Here is a 23,814-nt window from a genome sequence, read left to right as displayed (position 1 = left end):
TTGATCAGATTTAATGACCAAGACAATAGAGAAGTCAACAGAAAACCCATTTTGCATGGCTTAATCCCAAAGATGACTCAAAATGCATGCATCATTGTCTCTCTGAACCTGTAAAATCTAATCTCATACCACTTAACACAGTACAATCAGATCTAGAGAGCTAGTTTATTGTCCCTTGGTAAAAAGTGTGACGTTTACATGAAAACACTGGGAAAGTTAGAGACTATGAGGGAATTCCATCATCATGTAAGCGCCAGGTTGTGCACAGTACCGTGTGCTCTTGCAGAGGGAGCAGTGGGGCATGCAAGACACTCCCTATATCATAGATAACAGTGCAGGGAAAAGGAAAGCGATCTCCACAGAGCCACTAATCACTCTTCTAAGTGGGTAGATGGGGAACGGGCAAGCAGGGGTAGATAGTGGGTGCAGCTTTAGCTCCTCTTCACACTGCCCACTGCAGCTGTGCTCATGCCAGGGGAAATATACTGGACAAACTATCAGGTTGGCTCAGGGTACGCTCTCCCCAGAGCTGTGGAAAATCAGACTTCGTCACAAACAGCTGTCTAGTCTGCTCATAGGGCAATGCAACTATGTGCTGCCCCATTCACAGTGCTTGACTTTGCTTGTGGCAAAGTCACAACTTAACTCTAAAGAAAGAAAAATTCCATACAGGGAGAATCGGCCACTAGGACACAGACTAGCCTCATTACCGTGGCTAACTTAACAGCTACCAAAACAGACAGCTAATAGGACAGATATACCAAGTGTTTCAAAGATGTGCCATCAGTTTGTTCAGCACAAGATTTGTGTCCAAAGAAGGTAGAGGTTTAAGAACATGTGGGAACATGGATGGTACCCATCATTTAAACCCTCTTGTAACTTGGCTGCCCAAAGATAGAGGTTCCCTCAATAAGGAGATAGCATGTTTATTGTGACAGGGAAAATCTAACTGTACTCACAGCAAGACTACATTCCTATGATATAAGCAAATTATGGAAAATAAAAACTGCAGTTGATAGAGGGTCATTGACCTTGCTGGATGCCCATGTCGCAAACCTCATTTACTTCAGGGAATAGTGTTTTCTCACAAAGTATTTAAATGGCTTCTCAATAAGACATTGTACATACCCTGAGCATTCCCAAGTCTAGTGTGCAAGATGGTACTATACTGCAAGTCACCAGACACAGAGATTTTGGATCAAAGCTCAGGATCTGGTCCAGTTTCTATCAGAATATCCTGGAGATTTAACTGATTAAAAGAAGTCTCTCAAGCCATAAAAAGCAGATCTAGGGAACCAAGTGGATCAAGCATAAGAGGAAGTTTTCCTTGTTCCATCATATCTTTGTTTGGAAGCAGAGGAATTGGAAGAAAGGAGAAGAAACCCCAACTCCAGGTCAGAGCGCCAGGGATCACTAAGAGCAAGATGAACTAACACAAAATCTTTAAGAACCAATTTTTTATAAAGAAGGTAAAGCATGCAAAACTAGTCCTACAGTGACATTATTGAGGAAATTGGTAGCAATGTTAAGTTGAATGCCAGCCACATTTACTGTGTGACCAGCACAAACTATATATGGTATATATCATTCTCCATATACATAAGTCAAGCTACAACATCCCAGCTCTGAGGGTATCCAGAATTGGCAGCAGTTATTTTAATTAGTGAGCTACAATGTATTACCAATTTGAGTCACCTGGGTCAACTGAAAAAGCAGCAACAAGTTGATGGCAATGACTATACAATCCTATATGATTCATACTCACTGTTTAACAAATAGGACCTCCTAGAACATGTAATTATAAACAATAAACAAAACAGATGATGAATTTATAATTAAGGTTATGATTTGGTCATGGTAGTCACAGCAACTCTGAATTTGAATAAAACCTGCAAAATTTTGGACATGGCTATAAAAACATATTTGATGAGGCCACCACACTGGTGCACAGCATCCCAGACCACCCAGGTTTGTCCTGTTTGCCTCTCTATTTCCAGAGGGGCAAACAGGACAAACCTGAGTGACATTCCAACCCCATGTACTAGGTCACAATACCTGGAGTGTGGAGCCAGGCCCACCCGTTGGTCTCCAAACACCCTCTCCCCACACCCCATCTTTAAGCAACCCCATTATACTCTTGTGTATGTTGATGTAGCAATAATATACAGTGTTTTATTATTGTGATTTATTTTCCCCCCATCTCTGCTATGATATTCACCACCAATTTCCATACCAAAATTGGAGCCTTGCTTATCCCACAAGAAACACACAATAATGCCCCACATTTTCCTTGCATTTACTCTTATATCAAATAAGAACAACAGTATAAGGGCAAATATCTTTTAAAAACCTGATGTTCTGTTTCATTAATAATACCAATGTGACAAAAAATGCAGCAAAACCCAAATGTTGCAAATACAGTATGAAATATTAGTGAATCTCAGTCCATTGTTTCATACACAGGCACCCCAAAAACAAAATATAATAAAATAAAATAAAACCCTTCCTTAGTACCCTTGCAGAGAGGTCAATCTTTCTCTGCGTTTAGGGATGTTAATGAAAAAAAGTTAGTAAGGTTTGCTAAGTTTTTGGCACATATTTTGATTAGAAAAATGTAAACATGTTAAGGAAAGGAAATGCACTGCTACAGCATCCAAACAACCTTCATTCTGTCCTTACTGACTTCATGAAAAACAACACAATTAAGTCATTTTAGTGTTTGTGTTCTTGAACTAGATTTAACCAATTTTTAAAGACATTTCAGACACTTTCTCCTTCTGACCTCTCTCAAATGGTATCTTTACTGGGCAGAGTTAAGAGGATTTGGTTAATCTGACTGGGCATTTCCATACGTTAATATGGACAGACTTTTTACATTACACTCTGAATTTCCTGCATTTATAATGCTTGGATTGGGGATAATTACAACAGCCCTCCAATTTATTTTACCTTAGTTCCATACTTTCAACCCTAACTCCATCTTACTGCAGGTTTTGTGACACTTACCAGCATATCAGTGAACAGGGCCTCAAGGCATGGTGCTGCTTTCTCAGCTACTTCTTTTGGCTCTCTTAATATGGAATTGGTAATCAGGCCTCAGCTGGCACTGTTTAACTATTTGCCTTGAGACTCATTTTCCTTCCACAATTTTTTTTTAACAATTATCAACGATTAACAAGGATCTACGACCTGTCCTGCAGGGTAATGGTCAGGTAAGTTTACCTGCATTATGTTTCTTTTCATAGACAACAACCTTAGGGTTATTGTGTAGTCTCTTCACATCCTCATCCTTCCCTTTCTCATTATCGACAAAAACCAAGCCACAAAAGCAACCCCTAAAACAATAAATTACTACTATAACAACGCCTATTTTAAAATGAAAGAATAAAAGCAACAAACTGACAAAACCAAAACAAAATTCTGGAGATAGATATTGGAAGGTTTCTTTTCAACATAATTTTGGGCCTAAGTCAAGTGTATGTGGCCTCTTTCCAGTTACCTTTTATTCTTTTAGGGACACTCTGAAATTTGAAAATACAAGCTTCTCACGTGGAAGCCACAATAACCAGCAAAAGACCAACTGATATGATTTACACTGAATTTAAAACTACGGCTCTTCAGTGCAGAAAAGTTAGCAACTGCTTTGCCTCACACTACTGACAAATGTCTAAATGATCAATTTCCCCTCAGTTTGTGATATGTATTTTAGACAATATATATTGTGGTTGGAAGTAAAATGAATATTAACATATTATTTTGAACTATTTCTACAACAATACTACTACATCTGGACATATAAAGTTCTCAATTTCTAGTTTCTACCTTAAAAAAACCTTATGGCTTTGCTAATATAATTTCCTGTCATTTAGTATCAAAAATATTGCTAATATAAAATACTTCTATAACAAGGGAATAACAAATGCTCACCTAAAACTCAGAGAAAAATAAATTGTGTTTAGATACTGAAATGATGGGTTCCACATATGGAGAAAAGTAGAGGAGTTGGGATAGACACAGGTACATACATAGGTATTACTCACCCGTGTGAAGGTACCTTCAAAACTGTGAATATCCAATTGTGGCTTCTGAGCATAAACATAAGCACTGATTGAAAAAAGATCCTGTAATACATAATACATTTATTTAATCATGAATTTAATTTATTACTAAATGAATGCATATACACACATACACACACAACTAAGCAACTATTGTTCATTTTTATGTTTTTTAAATATCAGTAAATTTATTTTCCCAGTGAAGTCAATGAGAATTTTACTCAAGTAAGGACTAGGATCAGACCCTGCTTACAGTACATCTCATATTATACAGGAATTGTGTGCTAGAAAACAATGAAAATATCAAGTTTGTACAAATGTTAGATGCCACCTATTAAACTATTTTCTATTTATAGCTTAAGTGTGAAAGAGATTTTGTTTATTGGAGGGTTGTTTTTTTTAATAGCCTAATTAAAAATGAAAATTGTATCTCCTGATTTTTTTCCTTTAAAAATAATTAAAAAGGTATCCTGCCTCCTTGTTGACATTCATGGGCATTTTTTCAGCAAGGGCGAAAATGGCTGAATATATCGGGGAAAATAATGAAACTGAATAAATATTAAGTGCTGTTAAATGACCAAAGTCAACAAAGAGGGGAAAAAAAAAAAAAGACTTCCCCTTAGCTATTCTGTAACAGAAAGCTTAGATTTACTTAACGTCCTATGGGAAATTAGTTTGGTAGTCTCAGTCCAGTGTCCAGATGTCCACATCAATACCACCCCACCCTCTGCTTAGAACTGGCACAGTGGATTTGCTCCTGCTCTCATTGAAGCGGATATGAAAAATTCCAGCAACTGCAACAGGAGCATGATAAATCAATGGGTTTACTCACATGCTCAAAGTTAGGCACACAATTAACTATTTTGCTGAGTTGGAAGTTATATTAACAATACTGTTGTCTGTGTCAGCAGATAAACCATTAACTAAATGGACATGGAGACTGAACTATGGTCATCCTGCTGAGCTGGTCCCTCCAAGTTGGGGGGAAGGCACATTAGCAAGGCAGCAGTGAGAGTCTTGCAGTGACACTCTATAAACTGTACTTATTTTGTTTATAAAAGACTTCTCAATCTCCAAAGCAATTTTCTAGAGAACTAAAAAATTTACATAATTTTATACAAGTATATTTAAAAAAAGATAAAATTTGGCTATTTAAAAACCAGAAATATAAACAAGCAAAAAAACAAAACCAAGGATTTTGAGATTGTAAGGTGTTATTTTTTCAGTTCAAATACTTGTAATCAAAAATAAATATAAAGTGAGCACTGTACACTTTGTATTCTGTGTTGTAATTGAAATCAATATATTTGAAAATGTAGAAAACATCCACAAATATTTAAATAAATGGCATTCTATTATTGTTTAATCGTGATTAATTTTTTTAATCACTTGACAGTTCTACTTTTAGTGCATTCTGGACAGTCAATATCAAAAACTGATCAAGTAAGATTTCACTAGTGAGTCCAACCACCTGCATTGGAAGGGTAAATAAACCAGAGTGATTGGGGACTTGACATCAAAAAGAGTCCACCCTAGTATCACAACCTGCACTGCAGTCCTTGTCTATCCCCTAAGTGAACTATCATACCACACATCACCTCTCACTTCCTTTTTTTCCATTGGCTGATAGCCGCATGGAAGTAAAGAGATCTCCTCCATACTAGCTATGATTTCTCTGGGCAGCAGACTTTAAAGGCAGTAGCACTCCATTTGTGGTATCTCGGATGGGTCACCTTCAGAAGTTGAATTAAGCATTTTTACACCCTTCATCGTGGTCACATTATCACAATTTGACCTTGAATGTAGAAAGAGTCTTATTTATAAAGAATTACACACAATCATTTTACCATATTTTTAGTTATTTAGATAAGTAAGTACATTCATTATCCACACATTAAGCTCTCATTTGCATTTTATCAAACTTGCTTCCATCTTATTCTGAAAAAGTACCTCTATACATAAATCTACATGAGTCACCAAATTAATTTGTAACTGACATTTTTATTTTGTAGTGAAGAAATATATCTTGCCCTATACTCTGCACGACTATATATCCGTATATCATTCTAGTATTTCGTTGACAAGTGTTATAAAAGTAAATCAAGTTTCAACACTAACTTTTGAAAAATATCTTTTTTTATCTTAAACCATCAGCCATTTATTGTTGTTTTTCACACGACGTTCCACTCATTGCATTCTTGTCCTATTAAGTTAGTTTTCATCAGCTTCGTGAGAAATAATTCATAGGAAACTAATACACATGTGGTGTCCTGTATCTTCATTATTCACTTCTTCCCAATCTGTTATCACCTACAATTTAGATAATCCAGGCTATTATGTGCTTTATAGTACACTGAAAAATAAGAGTCTCTCAGAACTGGATAGTACAGCAGAAAACTAATACCACACACATACTCATACACAATAAAAAACTGTCACTGAAGTGTGTCAAGCAAAACCTTTCTTTTTCCTTCTTTCTTTCCAGAGTACCTTAGTTGAGAAACAACATTAGAAGGCATGGAAGTGGGAAGATTCATCTCATGTAAATTAGCATTTGTACAATATACTTTCCTGATTCCAAATGTTTCTTCTACTGTTTTTACTAATTGCTCCTACTGATGCCCTTTGTAGCTTACTGCATTTTAACCCCTCTGTATAAATATTCTCTTTCTCTTCACCTTATATTTTGCCCCCCTTTTTTGTTTTTGAGATCTAAGAGCATCTTTGTCTTTCAGAAGCCTTCTTAATTTCCATTTTGTGAGAAATGAATTCTCTCATCTTTCTCAAGAATTAAGATCCTAAAGTCCCCTGTGCTTTTGTGGCCATTTTCTACAGAAGTCTCTAATATCCTTTTATTCTGAGGAAGCTAGAACCTCCAGAGTATTCCAAGTGTGGCCTCTTTTCTCTAAGTGCTAGAATGTTTATACTGATTTACACTTACAGAGGATACCAAAATAGTAGTTTATTTGGTAGGTTGCTTTTGGGGAGGTGGGGGGATATGTTTGCCTAAATGGCATACCTGCTGCACCCAATAGCTTCCTTGAGTAACTTTGTTTTCTGAACAAGGGAAATTTCCCCTGCAGTCAGATGCACAGTACAACATTAAGCATTTATCATGAACATCTTTCAAAGGATGATGATCACACATGGATGCTAGGTTTTCATAACACGGGGGAGGGAGAGAGAGATCACCGATTTAAATTCCAGTATGGATGTAATTCCATGTCCCAAGTGACTGTTTATCAACCAAGGAAAATTTTTAAGAGGGCCATGGTCCACAGTTAGTCTTACAATTTAAGTGGGACAGAAAGGGAGAAGAAGGTTTTCCTCCATCCAACACTATCATCCCAGAGGCAAAAGCTTCCCTTAATCTCACCCCAGTAGCTACACAGAGGAGTTAATGGCTCCATAATCTGAGGCTCGAAAACTAACACAGATGGATCAAGGCTTATGACAGACATGATACAGTATGTAAATAGTTTAAACTATTTTGAAAATTTGCAGGGCCTGTGCAAAAGGACACTCAAACACTGAAGAGTTTTTCTTTTATAAATGGCTTTTAAGAATAATGGAATGAGATTATTAAATCAACCAAGTATTCATCAATAAAATCACATTAATATAAAGAAATTAATGTTCATGAAATTCACTAGAATTACTTTCACAAGCCAGAAGTTCTGGGTGAAATGTTGGCTCATTTAAATCATCATATTTATGAAGCAAATTATCTCAATTATATGCATTCTTAAGAGAAAAAAGTAAGTAAATAGCCCAAACCAGCTGAATTCTACAGCAATTCCAGGTTAAAAGAATAATGAAAAAAACCCCAGGGTCTAGAACAGTCTGGACTATGAAATTAACTTATTTTAATACAACAGTAAACTGGACTTTTGAAACACTAAATAACGTGTTAGCTGATGCTATTATCTATAAACAATTTGGAAAAAATGCATTTAATCTGTTTACATTAGTCATGAAATGACTGAATGATGGTACAGTAATGTTTTCCTTTACATTTCACAATAGTAGTTTTGAAATCACTCTGAATCTATCAATAATGTAGAAAAACCTTCCTTATTAGGTCAAGGGCAACATTTGTTCATCTTACTTAAAGATCATTAAAATACATCCTTAATCATAACATGTGGTTCATTACAAATAAAATTGCCTTTGGTTCAATAAAACTAATTAAATGTAAATGGTATTGTTTACTGCTGTATGGATCTTTTGATATAAATCAGCAAGTCACCATTTATTGAAAATTACAATGACCTCACTGCTGTTAATAAATTTACTTGATCAAATAAGCCAGAGAAGAATGTCCTAGAACATGCATAGTGCCAGAAAAAACTCTGCCCCACATATGACTGTGAAACCACAAGAAACCTAACCTGGGTGTTACAGTCCTTGCTGCATAGCCATCATTAAATGACTTGTTGAAATTTTAATTCTCTGATCACATTAAGTGGTTTGAGAAGACAACAAAATCTGTACTGATCATCTCTGGTGGTATCATCTGTTCTTTAGGAAAAGCTCTGAAGGTTTGTAGGTTTATTTATTCCCTTAGTCACAGTGGATAAGGTTACAATGTTGCACTGTTGATGGGACTGACAGCTCATGACAACACAAGATACTCATAATCCTTTACATTGGATATCTAAAGAAATCAAAATGGGTGACCATTATGGACATTATATGCTGTTAAATGCAAGACCAAATTGTTTAGTCTACTACTTTTCTCAAATTACACTTTCTGTCCACCCTTTTCAATTCTTAAAAATATAGTCATGTATAATTATATATAGTAATAAACTTCTCCTTTGGAAATGTGTTCCAAGTTCAGCCAGAGACAGAGTTTAAGGAAGATGACCCTCGGTGCACTGGGAGCCAGTAACACTATCAGGATCATCCACAACAATAGGGAAGACTCTGCTGCAGTTGAGACCACCTGCTTACCAGCACACCCAGGATTTGGACACTGCTGTATCCAGGGGCGAGGGAGAGGGTGAAGGACCCCTTGGAAACCAGACCTGAAGCCACTCCATGCCCTCTGCTGGGCTTGTTACATGAACAGAACCTGACATTTTGCTGTTTTGTAGTTAAATCTATAAATAGTAGTAAACTACAAACCTTAACTTAGTTTAGTAGTTAGATATCCACATGCAGTGAGCATTTTTATTTCAGTTTTAGAAACAGTATTGAATTCCAAGATATTCCACATACTTAAAAAGGGGGACACTGCTATAATTGTCAATATCTCTAGAGCCAGAATAATCTTTAAGTGGAGCCACTGAACATTTTGTATTAACCTGTTCCTGCTTTTTTTGACACTACAGTAGCAATTAATGTAGAGTTGTGCATATAGTCTATGAACTCCTTACCCTAAGGCAAAACTTGCACCTGTTTCAATGGGACCTTTGTCTAAATAAGGAGAGCTGAGGTGGGGAAGCTATATAGCAGTGTGATATCGCCACAGCTATTTTAGATATAGTCCAGCAGGTGGCATTCAAGAATTATTGTAAAAAGAATCAGTCCAGCCTATTCCTGTAGTTTGTCATTTACAGTTTAACTCACAAATGCTATAAATTATCATTATATACATATCAAAGATGTGAGCTTAAGGGACTTTATTCATATACCTTCTATGGTAGAAGGATTATTATTTTTTGATAGGCATTTGTTATATAGAATTGATAGAAGTGAATGTGTTACGTACTCTGGTTATGCCAAAATTCTCTGGATTTTAGGGCTCATGTTCCAAACTGTGTAAGAGTTAAGTAATTGTCAACTGGTTGATTGCTACTTGAGTTAAAGGCAAAACCTTCATATTTTCTAAAGCACCAGATACTTCTTAGCCGTAGGGGGAATGGCTGTCATATCTGAGCTTCAAAAACAGCTGGTTCTAGATTTGTGTGGCTGGCTCTAAATGGGCGCACAAAAGTAGGGAGAGCATAAAGGACCACAATCCCAGTGTTTGCATACATGGAATGAAAAGAATGGGTGGGGGTAAAGAGTAAGAATGCTTCCAGTGACACTATGCTTTTCTACGGGAGAGTCATAGCCCCATCCCTCTTCCACACAGGCAGAGGGACCAAAGCAGTCACAGGAAGGAACACACACTTCCAGTTCCAGAGCATGCTGCTGTTGCCATTATGACATCCTGTCAAAAATATGTCAAGTCTTTCAAAAGCAGGTGTCCTTGTTGTGGACTACATGTGTAAATAAGGTAGGCATGTAAAACAAAGTCATGTTTTAGTTGAGCACACAAACAAAAGGTAGGGACATTTTAAAAAAATAAGTCAGAACTCTTTTATACCTTGCCTAAATTTCTTCAACTTTCAACAAAATATTCGTTGGGCTGAGATTAATCATGGGAAATTTTCACTATGAAGAACACTTTATTTGCAAAAGCTTAAAGAAGTGAGAGTGGGTAACTAGAATGGACTACTCAAATTAAATAAGGTTTTTTTCATATTTAACATGGCTGCTTCACTGTGTCTAAGTATTAGAGTTTAGATGACATTCTCTAAGGAAAACCTCATCTCAGTAGGTAATTTTTACACCTCATGTTGTGCATAATATCCTGTACATAAAGTGTGAAGAATTTTGAAAATATTTCTGGTTGTTACTGTTGAACTTTTTCAAAAAGAATACATTACATTTACATGTATTTCTATAGTAAATGGCATGGGCACTGATTTATATTATACATCTTGTTGTAATGGAAAAAAACATTTATTGTATTTATAATTTTTTCCTCCCTATAACATGATAACAGTTATTCTGGATTTCCACAATTCCTGCTGAAATCAAGGTGGTGATTCAAAGTAGTTTGATACTTATCAGTATTTTCAGCTCATTCACACACAGTATTAGATTACAAAATTACTACACTCTTATCAACAACATAGTCCAAGCCATAAGAATTTGAAAAGATCACTTGACTAAGCTCGAATTATGGAGGTGCTCCAAGAACTCCACAGTTAAGGTTGGACTGACAGTTGCATTCAGAGGAACTTGAACCATCATTTATTTCACGCTTTAAGGCTTACATTTAGTTTTCAGATTTATCACAAGTCAGGATCTTGAGGGGAAGTTGCAAAAGGGTAGCTTATAATGGACAAAACGTAGGCTACTGGTAGGATAGGTGATCCATTGGCTCCCAAATCTAATGCAAATGGTGATTCTACCTTAGATAACAGAGGGAAGTCATTAAGGACATATTTCAGAGTAACAGCCGTGTTAGTCTGTATTCGCAAAAAGAAAAGGAGTACTTGTGGCACCTTAGAGACTAACCAGTTTATTTGAGCATGAGCTTTCGTGAGCTACAGCTCACTTCATCAGATACATACCGTGGAAACTGCAGCAGACTTTATATATACACAGAGAATATGAAACAATACCTCCTCCCACCCCACTGTCCTGCTGGTAATAGCTTATCTAAAGTAATCGTCAGGTTAGGCCATTTCCAGCACAAATCCAGGTTTTCTCACCCTCCACCCCCCCACACAAATTCATTCTCCTGCTGGTGATAGCCCATCCAAAGTGACAACTCTTTACACAATGTGCATGATAATGAAGTTAGGCCATTTCCTGCACAAATCCAGGTTCTCTCACTCCCTCACCCCCCTCCAAAAACCCACCCCCATACACACACAGACTCACTCTCCTGCTGGTAATAGCTCGTCCAAACTGACCACTCTCTGACTCTGAGTGGTCAGTTTGGACGAGCTATTACCAGCAGGAGAGTGAGTCTGTGTGTGTATGGGGGTGGGTTTTTGGAGGGGGGTGAGGGAGTGAGAGAACCTGGATTTGTGCAGGAAATGGCCTAACTTCATTATCATGCACATTGTGTAAAGAGTTGTCACTTTGGATGGGCTATCACCAGCAGGAGAATGAATTTGTGTGGGGGGGTGGAGGGTGAGAAAACCTGGATTTGTGCTGGAAATGGCCTAACCTGACGATTACTTTAGATAAGCTATTACCAGCAGGACAGTGGGGTGGGAGGAGGTATTGTTTCATATTCTCTGTGTATATATAAAGTCTGCTGCAGTTTCCACGGTATGTATCTGATGAAGTGAGCTGTAGCTCACGAAAGCTCATGCTCAAATAAACTGGTTAGTCTCTAAGGTGCCACAAGTACTCCTTTTCATTAAGGACATAGGAATTGCTGCAGTAGTACAGACCCAAAGTCCTTCTACTGCAGTATCCTGCATCAGAGACTGGCCAGCAACAAATACTTCAGAGGAAGGTGTAAGAAACCCACAGTAATATGGAGTGACAGCGGTTTGAACCACTCAGACATTGATCCGTGTCAGTAAAGAGCATCTTGGCCTCCTAAAGGGCTCAAGCACAAGGAACAGGGCAAGACCTTGAAATAATTAATAATGATATATAGTGGGAAAGATAAAGGGTTTGCCTCTCCAAGTTCAAGGCATTTCCTTCATCCCTTATTACACAAAACTTTCATTGAGACTCATCTTGCAAGGCTATAGTACCTGCTCATAGACTGTAATGGATACAGTATGTACGTAATGTTAAATAAAAATGTAGCCAACTTCTTTCAGTTCAACAAAGTTGGTTTGTGTCCTTCTTCCCCCTACATTTTTTAGGCTGCAGTGTCAAGTGTTCAAGTTAGGAAATGCCTGAATTAAGGCAAAAAGGAAAAATAGCATTTGATCATGTAACTGATGGCTATATCATAAGGCATATGCTAGGCACAAGGGACCCAAATTAAAGTTGCATGGGCAACCTTAACTTAGGCATTTCTTAACTTATGAATGCTTGACTTTTTAACTGTAACTTTCTTTTAATAAAGGGTTCTTTTAAAATGTAATAGCTAATTTTTTTTTAGAAACTTAACAATTGAAAAAACAAAAATTTCATAGTGTGAAACCACACTGACCTTCCACATAGTCATCAGCAGGGTTGGGATCTTTAGATCTACAACACAGACCTCTTCTGCTTGACCTGAGTAACTGGTATCAGTAGAAGGCTGTTATCTATGCTGACCTTCTACTGGAAGGGAATGGGGAAACATTTTGCCAGTGAGTTTCACAGCTATTTGCTATACAACTGAGGAATGTGGGGATGCATGCTATCTCTGGGTTCAAGTCCAGGTTCTGTGGAGGAGCATGCATTTGTGGTTAGAGATCTTTTTACCCCAATCTCTCCCTGTCCTCTTCTGCTCCTGTCCCTGACACAAGCTCCTAGCTCCTATCTTGCTGCCCACATCTCTTTTCCCAAGCTTCACTCCTTCATCTACCCCATTCCCTCTACATTCAAGTCCAGTGGTTTCCTCCTCTTCCTCCTTCTTGCCTGAGCGCCAGCAAGGGGAGCATTGCGAGTACAGGAAAGACAATCCCAGAGCTATTAGCTTCAGTGCCACAGCAGTCACAAGCAGTTGGGAGGAGGCATTGCAGAAAAAGTCCTGCTGAACTCCTGCAGCCCTAAGATGAAGCATGTTCATTTGTTCTGTGGAGATGGGCATGTGCACAGTCCATTTGGCACACAGGAGTTGTGAGGGGATGGACAAGCCCAATGCTGATGAAATCTTCAGAAAAGTCAGTTGTCAAATTCCAGGAAGTATCTACTGAGCATGTGCTCAGACAAACTTTTCAGAGACTTATTCAGAGAGTTTTCACAGGGATAGTAAAAACAACATCCATTATGCCAGGGTGACAACGCTCATTCCCAGTCAAATTTCAAGTATCCTGTATCCAAAGTACAGAGGCACTAGACCTTCTTAACAAAACCGCTCTAAGAATATTTTTAATATAAGCAAAACAATATATTTTTCCTAATGCCTTTCATGGAAACAGCTGAGCCAATTTAGTTGAAACTTTTCTAAGGCAGACACCTGGCATGAAAAATTTAAATTCAAACATTTTATTTTTGACAAAAAGTTATAAGCAACTGAAGAACATGTTCTTGTAAAGGAAAATGTGGGACATCCTTAACTATAGGCATCATTACCTGTACCGCCTATAAAGACACACACAAGCACACAAAATTGGCTGGCAGGCAGTCACTGCAAATCTCTATCCTTGTGTAATCCTGTATGCCTCACCCACAAGGACCCTAAAGCCTCTGTGCCAGGAAGCATTCACCTTACGAGAATGGACTGCTATGTCCCAAATCCCCAAGCCTACATTCAGTGGAAGACACAAACCCAACTGTATCCCTCTCTTGCTCCTTTAAATGGAAAAATTAAATATTTGCATAATCCAGTCTTTCCCATAGAATTAAAAACAGACACATTACTTATTATTTATAGCAAAGACCAATATCACATTTATGGATTAAATTTCTTTTTAAGTAGAAACATATTTATATACACACTAACTGTAATAAAGCTTTCTACTATATAGCAGGTATAAATAGGTACACTGAAGAGATAGTGAAATAAATAGCTGTAATGCTTACCCCCAAAGCTGGTAACCTCTGTGTGCAGCTGACAGCAACTTTAAGCTTCCAGTCTGTTTCACCATCTAGCTGATCAGTTCGAATAAAACACGAACCTTACAATTACAAAAAGAAACCATACATCACACTACAGCCAGCTTTTTTTTTCCCCCCAGGTTCTATAAAATTTCCAGTTTGTTACCTAAAACTGAAATTGTTTCTTTATCCTCTTTCTACACATTTTTATGTAATTATTCGTACATATTAAAGGCCTGATCCAAAGACCCAATGGTTTTGAAGCAAGGCCTAAGTGTTTTGTTTTGGTTAAATGCTTTCTGTAAGGGATACTACAGATGTCACACAGTATTTCAATACAATCTTCATAACAATTTAAAAAAAAAATCAAGATAGGCATGCATGTAAGTAACAGGAACAGATTCTACTTTAAGTCTTTTATACCATCTAAATTTAGATCAGTAAATGAAATATTTATTGGGTAAAATGCATCTCAGGTGTAACTCCATTGACTTGTTTATATTATGCCGGGATGAGCATTTTTGAATAAATGATTCATACAGCCATTTGTGTAACTGAGATATTAAAGCTATTATAAAATTCAGAGATGTTTAAGATACATCTAGTATACACTTTTTTACTGACCCAGACTGAAACCTATCAAGATGCCATATTTGTTAAGTGTGCACAGAAGCTTGGTTCATTATCAGACTCCAGTGCACCCATATAAATTATATTTAAAGGACATCAACTCCAAAATGGATTTTAAAACATTTGTGGATGTCATAGATCCAAAACCAGATAACCTTTCAGTACATGTGACTAACCTATAATTAAGATGTGGTGGAAGCTCAAACCACGCAGATTGACATGAACATAAAAGTAACTGAAGAGAATTAGTGACATTACAAACAAGTTATGTGTTTTACAAAAAGCAGACTAGTATAAAGTGTTAGAAACTCAATGCTGGGGGAAAATAATGACATGATAACTAGATTGGTGGATATGGCCAATACAGGGAATATTCATATTACTAAACTAATGGATTCCAAAAAAAGTTACAGTTGAATATTGTGGAGATATATATAGAGAGATATAGATACATAAATAAATAAATAAATAAATAAAAGAACCAGGCAGAGGAAAAGACGGGCTAGTGAAGGAGAAACAGAGCTCAAGAACAGGTCTGCAGAGTTGGAAAATGAAGAAGGTGCTCAGCAGGTAGTCACTGAAGGTGGAAGGGCAAGGAAGAAGAAAAGAGCGGCTAGTCCTATAGGAAAAGGGGAAGAGTCAATGGAGACTACACCAAATATGAGCCCCAGGAGGATACAGGATGGGTTGAAGAGGATTACAAGGGAAAATAGGAATGGAAAGAACTTGCAGCCAGAGAGAACGGGATAGACTGGAGAATGGCACCGTTACGTGGAAAAGGCAGGTCTATGTGATCGGGGACTCTACTGAGAAGAACAGACAGGCCTGTAACCAGAGCTGATCCAGAGAATAGAAGGGTGTGCTGTCTTCCAGGTGCTAAGATATGGGATGTAGACCTGAGGTTGAAAAGGATCCTAAAGGGAGCAGGAAAGAATCCCTTAATTATCCTTCATGTGGGAACAAATGATATGGCTAGATTCTCACTGGGAAGTATTAAGGGAGACAATGATAGGCTGGGGAAGACGCTTAACGAAATCGAGGCTCAGGTGATCTTTAGTGGGATTCTGCCTGTTCCTAGAGAAGGGCAACAAAGGTGTGACAAGATTATGACTATCAACAGATGGCTTAGGCAGTGGTGCTATAAGGAGGGCTTTGGGATGTATGGCCACTGGGAGGCATTCATGGACATAGGACTGTTCTCTCGGGATGGACTTCATCTGAGTAGGGAAGGAAATAGACTTCTAGGATGGAGGCTGGCACAACTGATTAAGAGAGCTTTAAACTAGGAATTTGGGGGAAATGGTTGGGAAATGTCCAGGTAATCTCCATGCCAGATTTTAGCATTGAGAGGGAAGAAAAGTAAGAAAGGATACAGCCAGCGGTAGGAGAATGTATATACGGAGGAAGGGCAGTGTGGATACCAGTCTAATAGGTTATACTGGCTGTAGAATATCCATGCCTAATAGGGTACAGAATGTGAGCGAGGCCAAACAGCAAAAATTAAGATGTTTGCACACCAATGCGAGGAGCCTAGGTAACAAAATGGAGGAACTAGAGCTACTGGTGCAGGAAGTGAAACCAGATATTATAGGAATAACAGAAACATGGTGGAATAGTAGTCATGACTGGACTACAGCTACTGAAGGGTATGTGCTGTTTAGGAAAGACAGAAATAAAGGTAAAGGTGGTGGAGTAGCATTGTATATCAATGATGAGGTAGACTGTAAAGAAATAAGAAGCGATGGAATGGATAAGACAGAGTCCGTCTGGGCAAAAATTACACTGGGAAAGAAAACTACTAGAGCCTCTCCTGGGATAGTGCTTGGGGTGTGCTATAGACCACCGGGATCTAATTTGGATATGGATAGAGCACTCTTTAATGTTTTTAATGAAGTAAATACTAATGGAAACTGTGTGATCATGGGAGACTGACTTCCCAGATATAGACTGGAGGATGAGTGCTAGTAATAATAACAGGGCTCCGATTTTCCTAGATGCGACAGCTGATGGATTCCTTCATCAAGTAGTTACTGAACCGACAAGAGGGGATTAGATTTGGTTTTGGTGAGTAGTGAGGACCTCATAAAAGTAATGGTTGTAGGGGACAATCTTGGTTCAAGTGATCATGAGCTAATTCAGTTCAAACTGAATGGAAGGATTAACAAAAATAAATCTGCAACTAGGGTTTTTTATTTCAAAAGGGCTGACTTTCAAAAATTAAGGAAATTAGTTAGGGTAGTGGATTGGACTGAAGAATTTATGGATCTAAAGGCAGGAGGCGGCCTGGGATTACTTCAAGTCAAGGCTGCAGAAGCTATCGGAAGCCTGCATCCCAAGAAAGGGGAAACAATTCATAGGCAGGAGTTGTAGACCAAGCTGAATGAGCAAGCATCTCAGAGAGGTGATTAAGAAAAAGCAGAAAGCATACAGGGAGTGGAAGATGGGAGGGATCAGCAAGGAAAGCTACCTTATTTAGGTCAGAACAGATAGGGATAAAGTGAGAAAGGCTAAAAGTCAAGTAGAGTTGGACCTTGCAAAGGGAATTAAAACCAACAGTAAAAGGTTCTATAGCCATATAAACAAGAAGAAAACAAAGAAAGAAGTGGGACCGCTAAACACTGAGGATGGAATAGAGGTCAAAGATAATCTAGGCATGGCCCAATATCTAAACAAATACTTTGCCTCAGTCTTTAATAAGGCTAAAGAGGATCTTAGGGATAATGGTAGCATGACAAATGGGAATGAGGTATGGAGGTAGATATTACCATATCTGAGGTAGAAGCGAAACTCAAACAGCTTAATGGGACTAAATCCGGGGGGCCCAGATAATCTTCATTCAAGAATATTAAAGGAATTGGCACATGAAATCGCAAGCCCATTAGCAAGAATTTTTAATGAATCTGTAAACGCAGGGGTTGTACTGTATGATTGGAGAATTCCTAACATAGTTCCTATTTTTAAGAAAGGGGAAAAAAGTGATCTGGGTAACTACAGGCCTGTTAGTTTGACATCTGTAGTATGCAAGGTCTCGGAAAAATTTTTGAAAGAGAAAGTAGTTAAGGACATTGAGATCAATGGTAAATGGGTCAAAATACAACATGGTTTTACAAAAGGTAGATCTTGCCAAACTAACCTGATCTCCTTCTTTGAGAAAGTAACAGATTTTTTAGATAAAGGAAACACAGTGGATCTAATTTACCTAGATTTCAGTAAGGCGTTTGATACCGTGCCACATGGGGAATTATTAGATAAATTGGAAAAGATGGGGATCAATATGAAAATTGAAAGGTGGATAAGGAATTGGTTAACAGGGAGACTACAGTGGGTCCTACTGAAAGGTGAACTGTCAGGCTTGAGGGAGGTTACCAGTGGAGTTCCTCAGGGATCAGTTTTGGGACCAATCTTATTTAATCTTTTTATTACTGACCTCGGCACAAAAAGTGAGAGTGTGCTAATAAAGTTTGTGGATGATACAAAGCTGGGAGGTACTGCCAATTTAGAGAGAGACAGGGAAATCATACAGGAAGATTTGGATGACCTTGTAAACTGGAGTAATAGTAACAGGATGAAATTTAATAGTGAAAAGTGTAAGGTCATGCATTTAGGGATTAATAACAAGAATTTCAGTTATAAGCTGGGGATGGATCAATTAGAAGTAACGGAGGAGGAGAAGGACCTTGGAGTATTGGTTGATCATAGGATGACTGAGCCACCAATGTGATATGGCCGTGAAAAAAGCTAATGCGGTCTTGGGAAGAATCAGGCGACATATTTCCAGTAGAGATAAGGAGGTTTTAGTACCGTTATACAAAGCACTGGTGAGACCTCACCTGGAATACTGTGTGCAGTTCTGGTCTCCCATGTTTAAGAAGGATGAATTCAAACTGGAACAGGTACAGAGAAGGGCTACTAGGATGATCCGAGGAATGGAAAACCTGTCTTATGAAAGGAGATTCAAGGAGCTTGGCTTGTTTAGCCTAACTAAAAGAAGGTTGAGGGGAGATATGATCGCTCTGTATAAATATATCAGAGGGATAAATACCGGAGAGGGAGAGGAATTATGTAAGATCAGTACCAATGTGGACACAAGAACAAATGGATATAAACTGGTCATTGGGAAGTTTAGACTTGAAGTTAGACAAAGGTTTCTAACCATCAGAGGAGTGAAGTTTTGGAATAGCCTTCCAAGGGAAGTAGTGGGGGCAAAAGACATACCTGGCTTTAAGATTAAACTCAATAAGTTTATGGAAGAGATGGTAAGATTGGATAACATGATTTTGGTAATTAAGTGATCTTTAAATATTCATGGTAAATAAACCCAGTGGCCTGTGATGGGATGTTAGATGGGGTGGGATTTGAGTTACTACAGAAAATTCTTTCCTGGGTATTTGGCTGGTGAATCTTGCCCTTATGCTCAGGATTTAGCTGATCGCCATATTTGGGGTCGGGAAAGAATTTTTCCCCAGGGCAGATTGGAAGAGGCCCTGGAGGTTTTTCGCCTTCCTCTGTAGCATGGAGCACGGGTCACTTGCAGGAGGATTCTCTGCTCCTTGAAGTCTTTAAACCACAATTTGAGGACTTCAATAGCTCAGACATAGGTGAGAGGTTTTTCGCAGGAGTGGGTTGGTGAGATTCTGTGGCCTGCGTTGTGCAGGAGGTCGGACTAGATGATCATAATGGTCTCTTCTGACCTTGGTATCGGTCATAAACGTAAAGGGAAGGGGAAACCCCTTTAAAATCCCTCCTGGCCAGAGGAAAAATCCTCTCACCTGTAAAGGTTGAAGAAGCTAAAGTTAACCTCGCTGGCACCTGACCAAAATGACCAATGAGGAGACAAGATACTTTCAAAAGCTGGGAGGAGGGAGAGAAACAAAGGGTCTGTGTCTGCTGGTATGCTGCTTTGCCAAGGATAGAACAGGAATGGAGTCTCAGAACTTTTAGTAAGTAATCTAGCTAGGTATGCGTTAGATTATGATTTCTTTAAATGGCTGAGAAAAGAATTGTGCTGAATAGAATGACTATTTCTGTCTCTGTGTCTTTTTTGTAACTTAAGGTTTTGCCTAGAGGGATTCTCTATGTTTTGAATTTAATTACCCTGTAAGGTACCTACCATCCCGATTTTACAGGGGTGATTCCTTTACTCCTATTTACTTCTATTTCTATTAAAAGTTTTCTTGTAAGAAAACTGAATGCTTTTTCATTGTTCTCAGATCCAAGGGTTTGGGTTTATGGTCACCTATGCAAATTGGTGAGGATTTTTACCAAACCTGTCCCAGGAAGTGGGGTGCAAGGGTTGGGAGGATTTTGGGGGGAAAGACGTGTCCAAACTACGTTTCCCAGTAAACCCAGTTAGAGTTTGGTGGTGGCAGTGGTTATTCCAAGGACAAAGGATAAAATTAATTTGTACCTTGGGGAAGTTTTAACCTAAGCTGGTAAAAGTAAGCTTAGGAGGTTTTCATGCAGGTCCCCACATCTGTACCCTAGAGTTCAGAGTGGGGGAGGAACCTTGACATGGTGGCAGAGTGGTGGGATTAACCTGAAATCATTTTGAGATCAATTTGAGATTTTTTGAACTAGAAATACAGATTTTAAAAAGGAATTTTTTTTCCCTTGGGGATGCTGGAAAAGAGGTCCAGAAAGCAGCTGAAACTAAAAGCAGCTTGTTTTTTCTCTGCTTTGGGCCAGAGGAGAGACAAAAGGGGATTATCTTTGTGAATTGCAGGTTTTCTTTGCCTGGAGACAGGGTACTTAACTCCTGCAGGGAAATTCACAGTCTTCCAAACCAGAAGGGTTTTTTTTTTCCCCTAAAAGTAAATAGGGGGGGTGTTCTACCCATTTGCCTGGAGACAAAAGTGGCAGGGGATTTTTTTTTTTTTTTTTTTAGGATTTTGATTTTTTTTTTTTTTTTACAAGTTTGAAAAGGAATTTTTTTTTCCTTTGGGCTGCTGGTAAGCAGGTTTCCAAGTAATTGGAGGTTTTTTGCTTTGATTTGGGGCCAGAGCAGAGACAAGGGAATTGTCTTTTTCTGTAGGCTGACAATCACTATCAGAGAATAGGTATTCTATTCCAGCACAGCAAAATTTTACAGCCAAGTTTTGTTTGTTTATTTCTAAACCTCGGGTGTAAAGTTAGTTAAAAAACAGAGAGGTTAGGATGACAAAATCCACGGCTCGACAAAAGCTGGAATTAGCCAGATTTCAGGCTAAGGAAAAACAAAGGGAACATGAAAGACAGATAGAACTCATGCGGCTGAAGAAGAGAGGAAGCATGTGGAAGAAGAGAGGGAAAAAGAGAAGAAGCATGCACTGGAGATGGAGAAGGTAAAGGCTCAGCAGAATATACCAACAAACCCTAGCAATCCTTCTCCAGGTACCACTTCCCATCCCAGAAAGTTCCCCACCTACAAGGCAGGCGATGATACTGAGGCCTTCCTAGAAAACTTTGAAAGAGCCTGCCTTGGGTACAACATCTCTACTGACCAATACATGGTAGAGCTGAGGCCGCAGCTCAGTGGACCCTTAGCTGAGGTGGCAGCTGAAATGCATAAAGAACACATGAACAAGTATAACTGTTTAAATCCAAGGCGAGAGTCAGAATGAGGATAACACCCGAGCAGTCTCGTTGGAGGTTCAGAGCCCTAAGATGGAAACCAGACGTGTCATTTACCCGACATGCCTACCACATTGTGAAACATTGGGATGCCTGGATATCAGGAGCAAGTGTTGAGTCTCCAGTAAATTTGCCCTTCCTAATGCAAATGGAACAATTCTTAGAGGGTGTTCCTGAGGAAATAGAAAGATACATCCTAGATGGGAAGCCCAAAACTGTAATCGAGGCAGGAGAGATTGGAGCCTCATGGGTGGAGGTGGCCGAGAAGAAGAAAACTGGTCGCAGTTGGAGCGGAGACCAGAAGGGACAACCCCAGACCACACCCTGTCACCGGGGGCCGCCCAAAGCCCCACCTACCTCCTAAAGAACCCTCCAGACCCCTTATCATCCCACCACCCTGTTCTCCAGCAACCCACCTCGTCCCAGTGACCCGTCAGCTGGACGATGTTTTAAATGTAACGAGCTGGGGCATGTAAAGGCCAACTGCCCCAAGAACCCCAACAGATTACAGTTCATTGCACCGGGATCACACCAGAGGTCCGCAGGCCCAGATATCTCCCAGATACCCTTGGAGCGGAGGGAAACTGAGCGTGGGCAGGAAGAAGGTCACCGCGTGGAGGGACACCAGAGCACAAGTGTCAGCTATCCATGCTTCCTTAGTGGACCCCAATTTAATCAACCCAAAGATCCAAGTGACAATTCAACCCTTCAAGTCCAACTCTTTCAATTTGCCTACAGCCAAGTTGCCTGTCCAGTACCAGGGCTGGTCAGGAACGTGGACTTTTGCAGTCTATGATGATTATCCCATTCCCATGCTGTTGGGGGAAGACTTGGCCAATCATGTGAAGCGGGCCAAGAGGGAGGGAATGGTCACCCGTAGCCAGGCTAAACAAGCCGTGAGGCCTAGCTCTATTCCGGAAACTTCTATCAGGACCCAGTCAGAGGTGATGGACCCGGACCCCAGGCCAATGTCTGCAACAGCAGTAGTGGACCCAGTCCCAGAGACCCAGACGGAACCAGTCCCAGAACCGGAACCAGCGGAACAACCAGCACCAGACCATTTGCCAGCACTGAATCCAGTACTTGCAACCTCAACACCAGAGGGCCCCACCGAACCTGAACTGACAGCAGCCCATAACCCTACACAAAAGGCTCAGCCGGAGCCTGAACCCCAACATAGTGTCCCAGCGGAGAGCGGTTCACAGTCAGTGGAAACAGCCCCATCCCCTACATCGCTTCCAGAGGGACAAAGCATAGGTCCACAATCCAATGAGGAACTGATGTCTCCAGCATCAAGGGAACAGTTGCAGACAGAACAGGAAGCAGATGAAAGCCTCCAGAGAGCTTGGACGGTGGCACGGAGCAACCCACCGCCTCTCAGCTCTTCTAATCGATCCAGGTTTGTTGTAGAAAGAGGACTTTTATACAAGGAAACTCTTTCTGGGGGACACCAGGAACACTGGCATCCTCAGAGACAGTTGGTAGTTCCAACTAAATACCGGGCCAAGCTCTTGAGCTTAGCTCACGATCACCCTAGTGGCCATGCTGGGGTGAACAAGACCAAAGACTGTTTGGGGGGGGTCATTCCACTGGGAGGGAATGGGCAAGGATGTTTCTACCTATGTCCGGTCTTGTGAAGTATGCCAAAGAGTGGGAAAACCCCAAGACCAGGTCAAAGCACCTCTCCAGCCACTCCCCATCATTGAAGTTCCATTTCAGCAAGTAGCTGTGGATATTCTGGGTCCCTTTCCGAAAAAGACACCCAGAGGAAAGCAGTACATACTGACTTTCATGGATTTTGCCACCCGATGGCCGGAAGCAGTAGCTCTAACCAACACCAGGGCTAAAAGTGTGTGCCAGGCACTAGCAGACATTTTTGCCAGGGTAGGCTGGCCCTCCGACATCCTCACAGATGCAGGGACTAATTTCCTGGCAGGAACTACGGAAAACCTTTGGGAAGCTCATGGGGTAAATCACTTGGTTGCCACTCCTTACCACCATCAAACAAATGGCGTGGTGGAGAAGTTTAATGGAACTTTGGGGGCCATGATATGTAAATTCGTAAATGAGCACTCCA

General features: G+C 39.7%; 1 protein-coding gene across 2 annotated transcripts in view; it reads right to left on the bottom strand.

Moving 5' to 3' along the window:
• ATP9B (ATPase phospholipid transporting 9B) overlaps positions 1–23,814 on the bottom strand; it is a 294,054-nt gene that overhangs the window by 132,886 nt on the left and 137,354 nt on the right. For both annotated transcript variants that reach the window (XM_077810530.1, XM_077810529.1), the window contains exons 8-9: positions 14,484–14,578; positions 4,041–4,121 (exon numbers count right to left, since the gene is read on the bottom strand). In XM_077810530.1, coding sequence (XP_077666656.1) covers positions 4,041–4,121; positions 14,484–14,578 — 176 coding nt within the window. The remainder of the gene's footprint in view (positions 1–4,040; positions 4,122–14,483; positions 14,579–23,814) is intronic.

This window comes from Eretmochelys imbricata, chromosome 2 (genome assembly GCF_965152235.1).
Source record: "Eretmochelys imbricata isolate rEreImb1 chromosome 2, rEreImb1.hap1, whole genome shotgun sequence".
Lineage (NCBI taxonomy): Eukaryota > Metazoa > Chordata > Testudines > Cheloniidae > Eretmochelys > Eretmochelys imbricata.
Note: the sequence above shows the minus strand (reverse complement) of the source record. Positions and strands in the feature narration are given on the sequence as shown.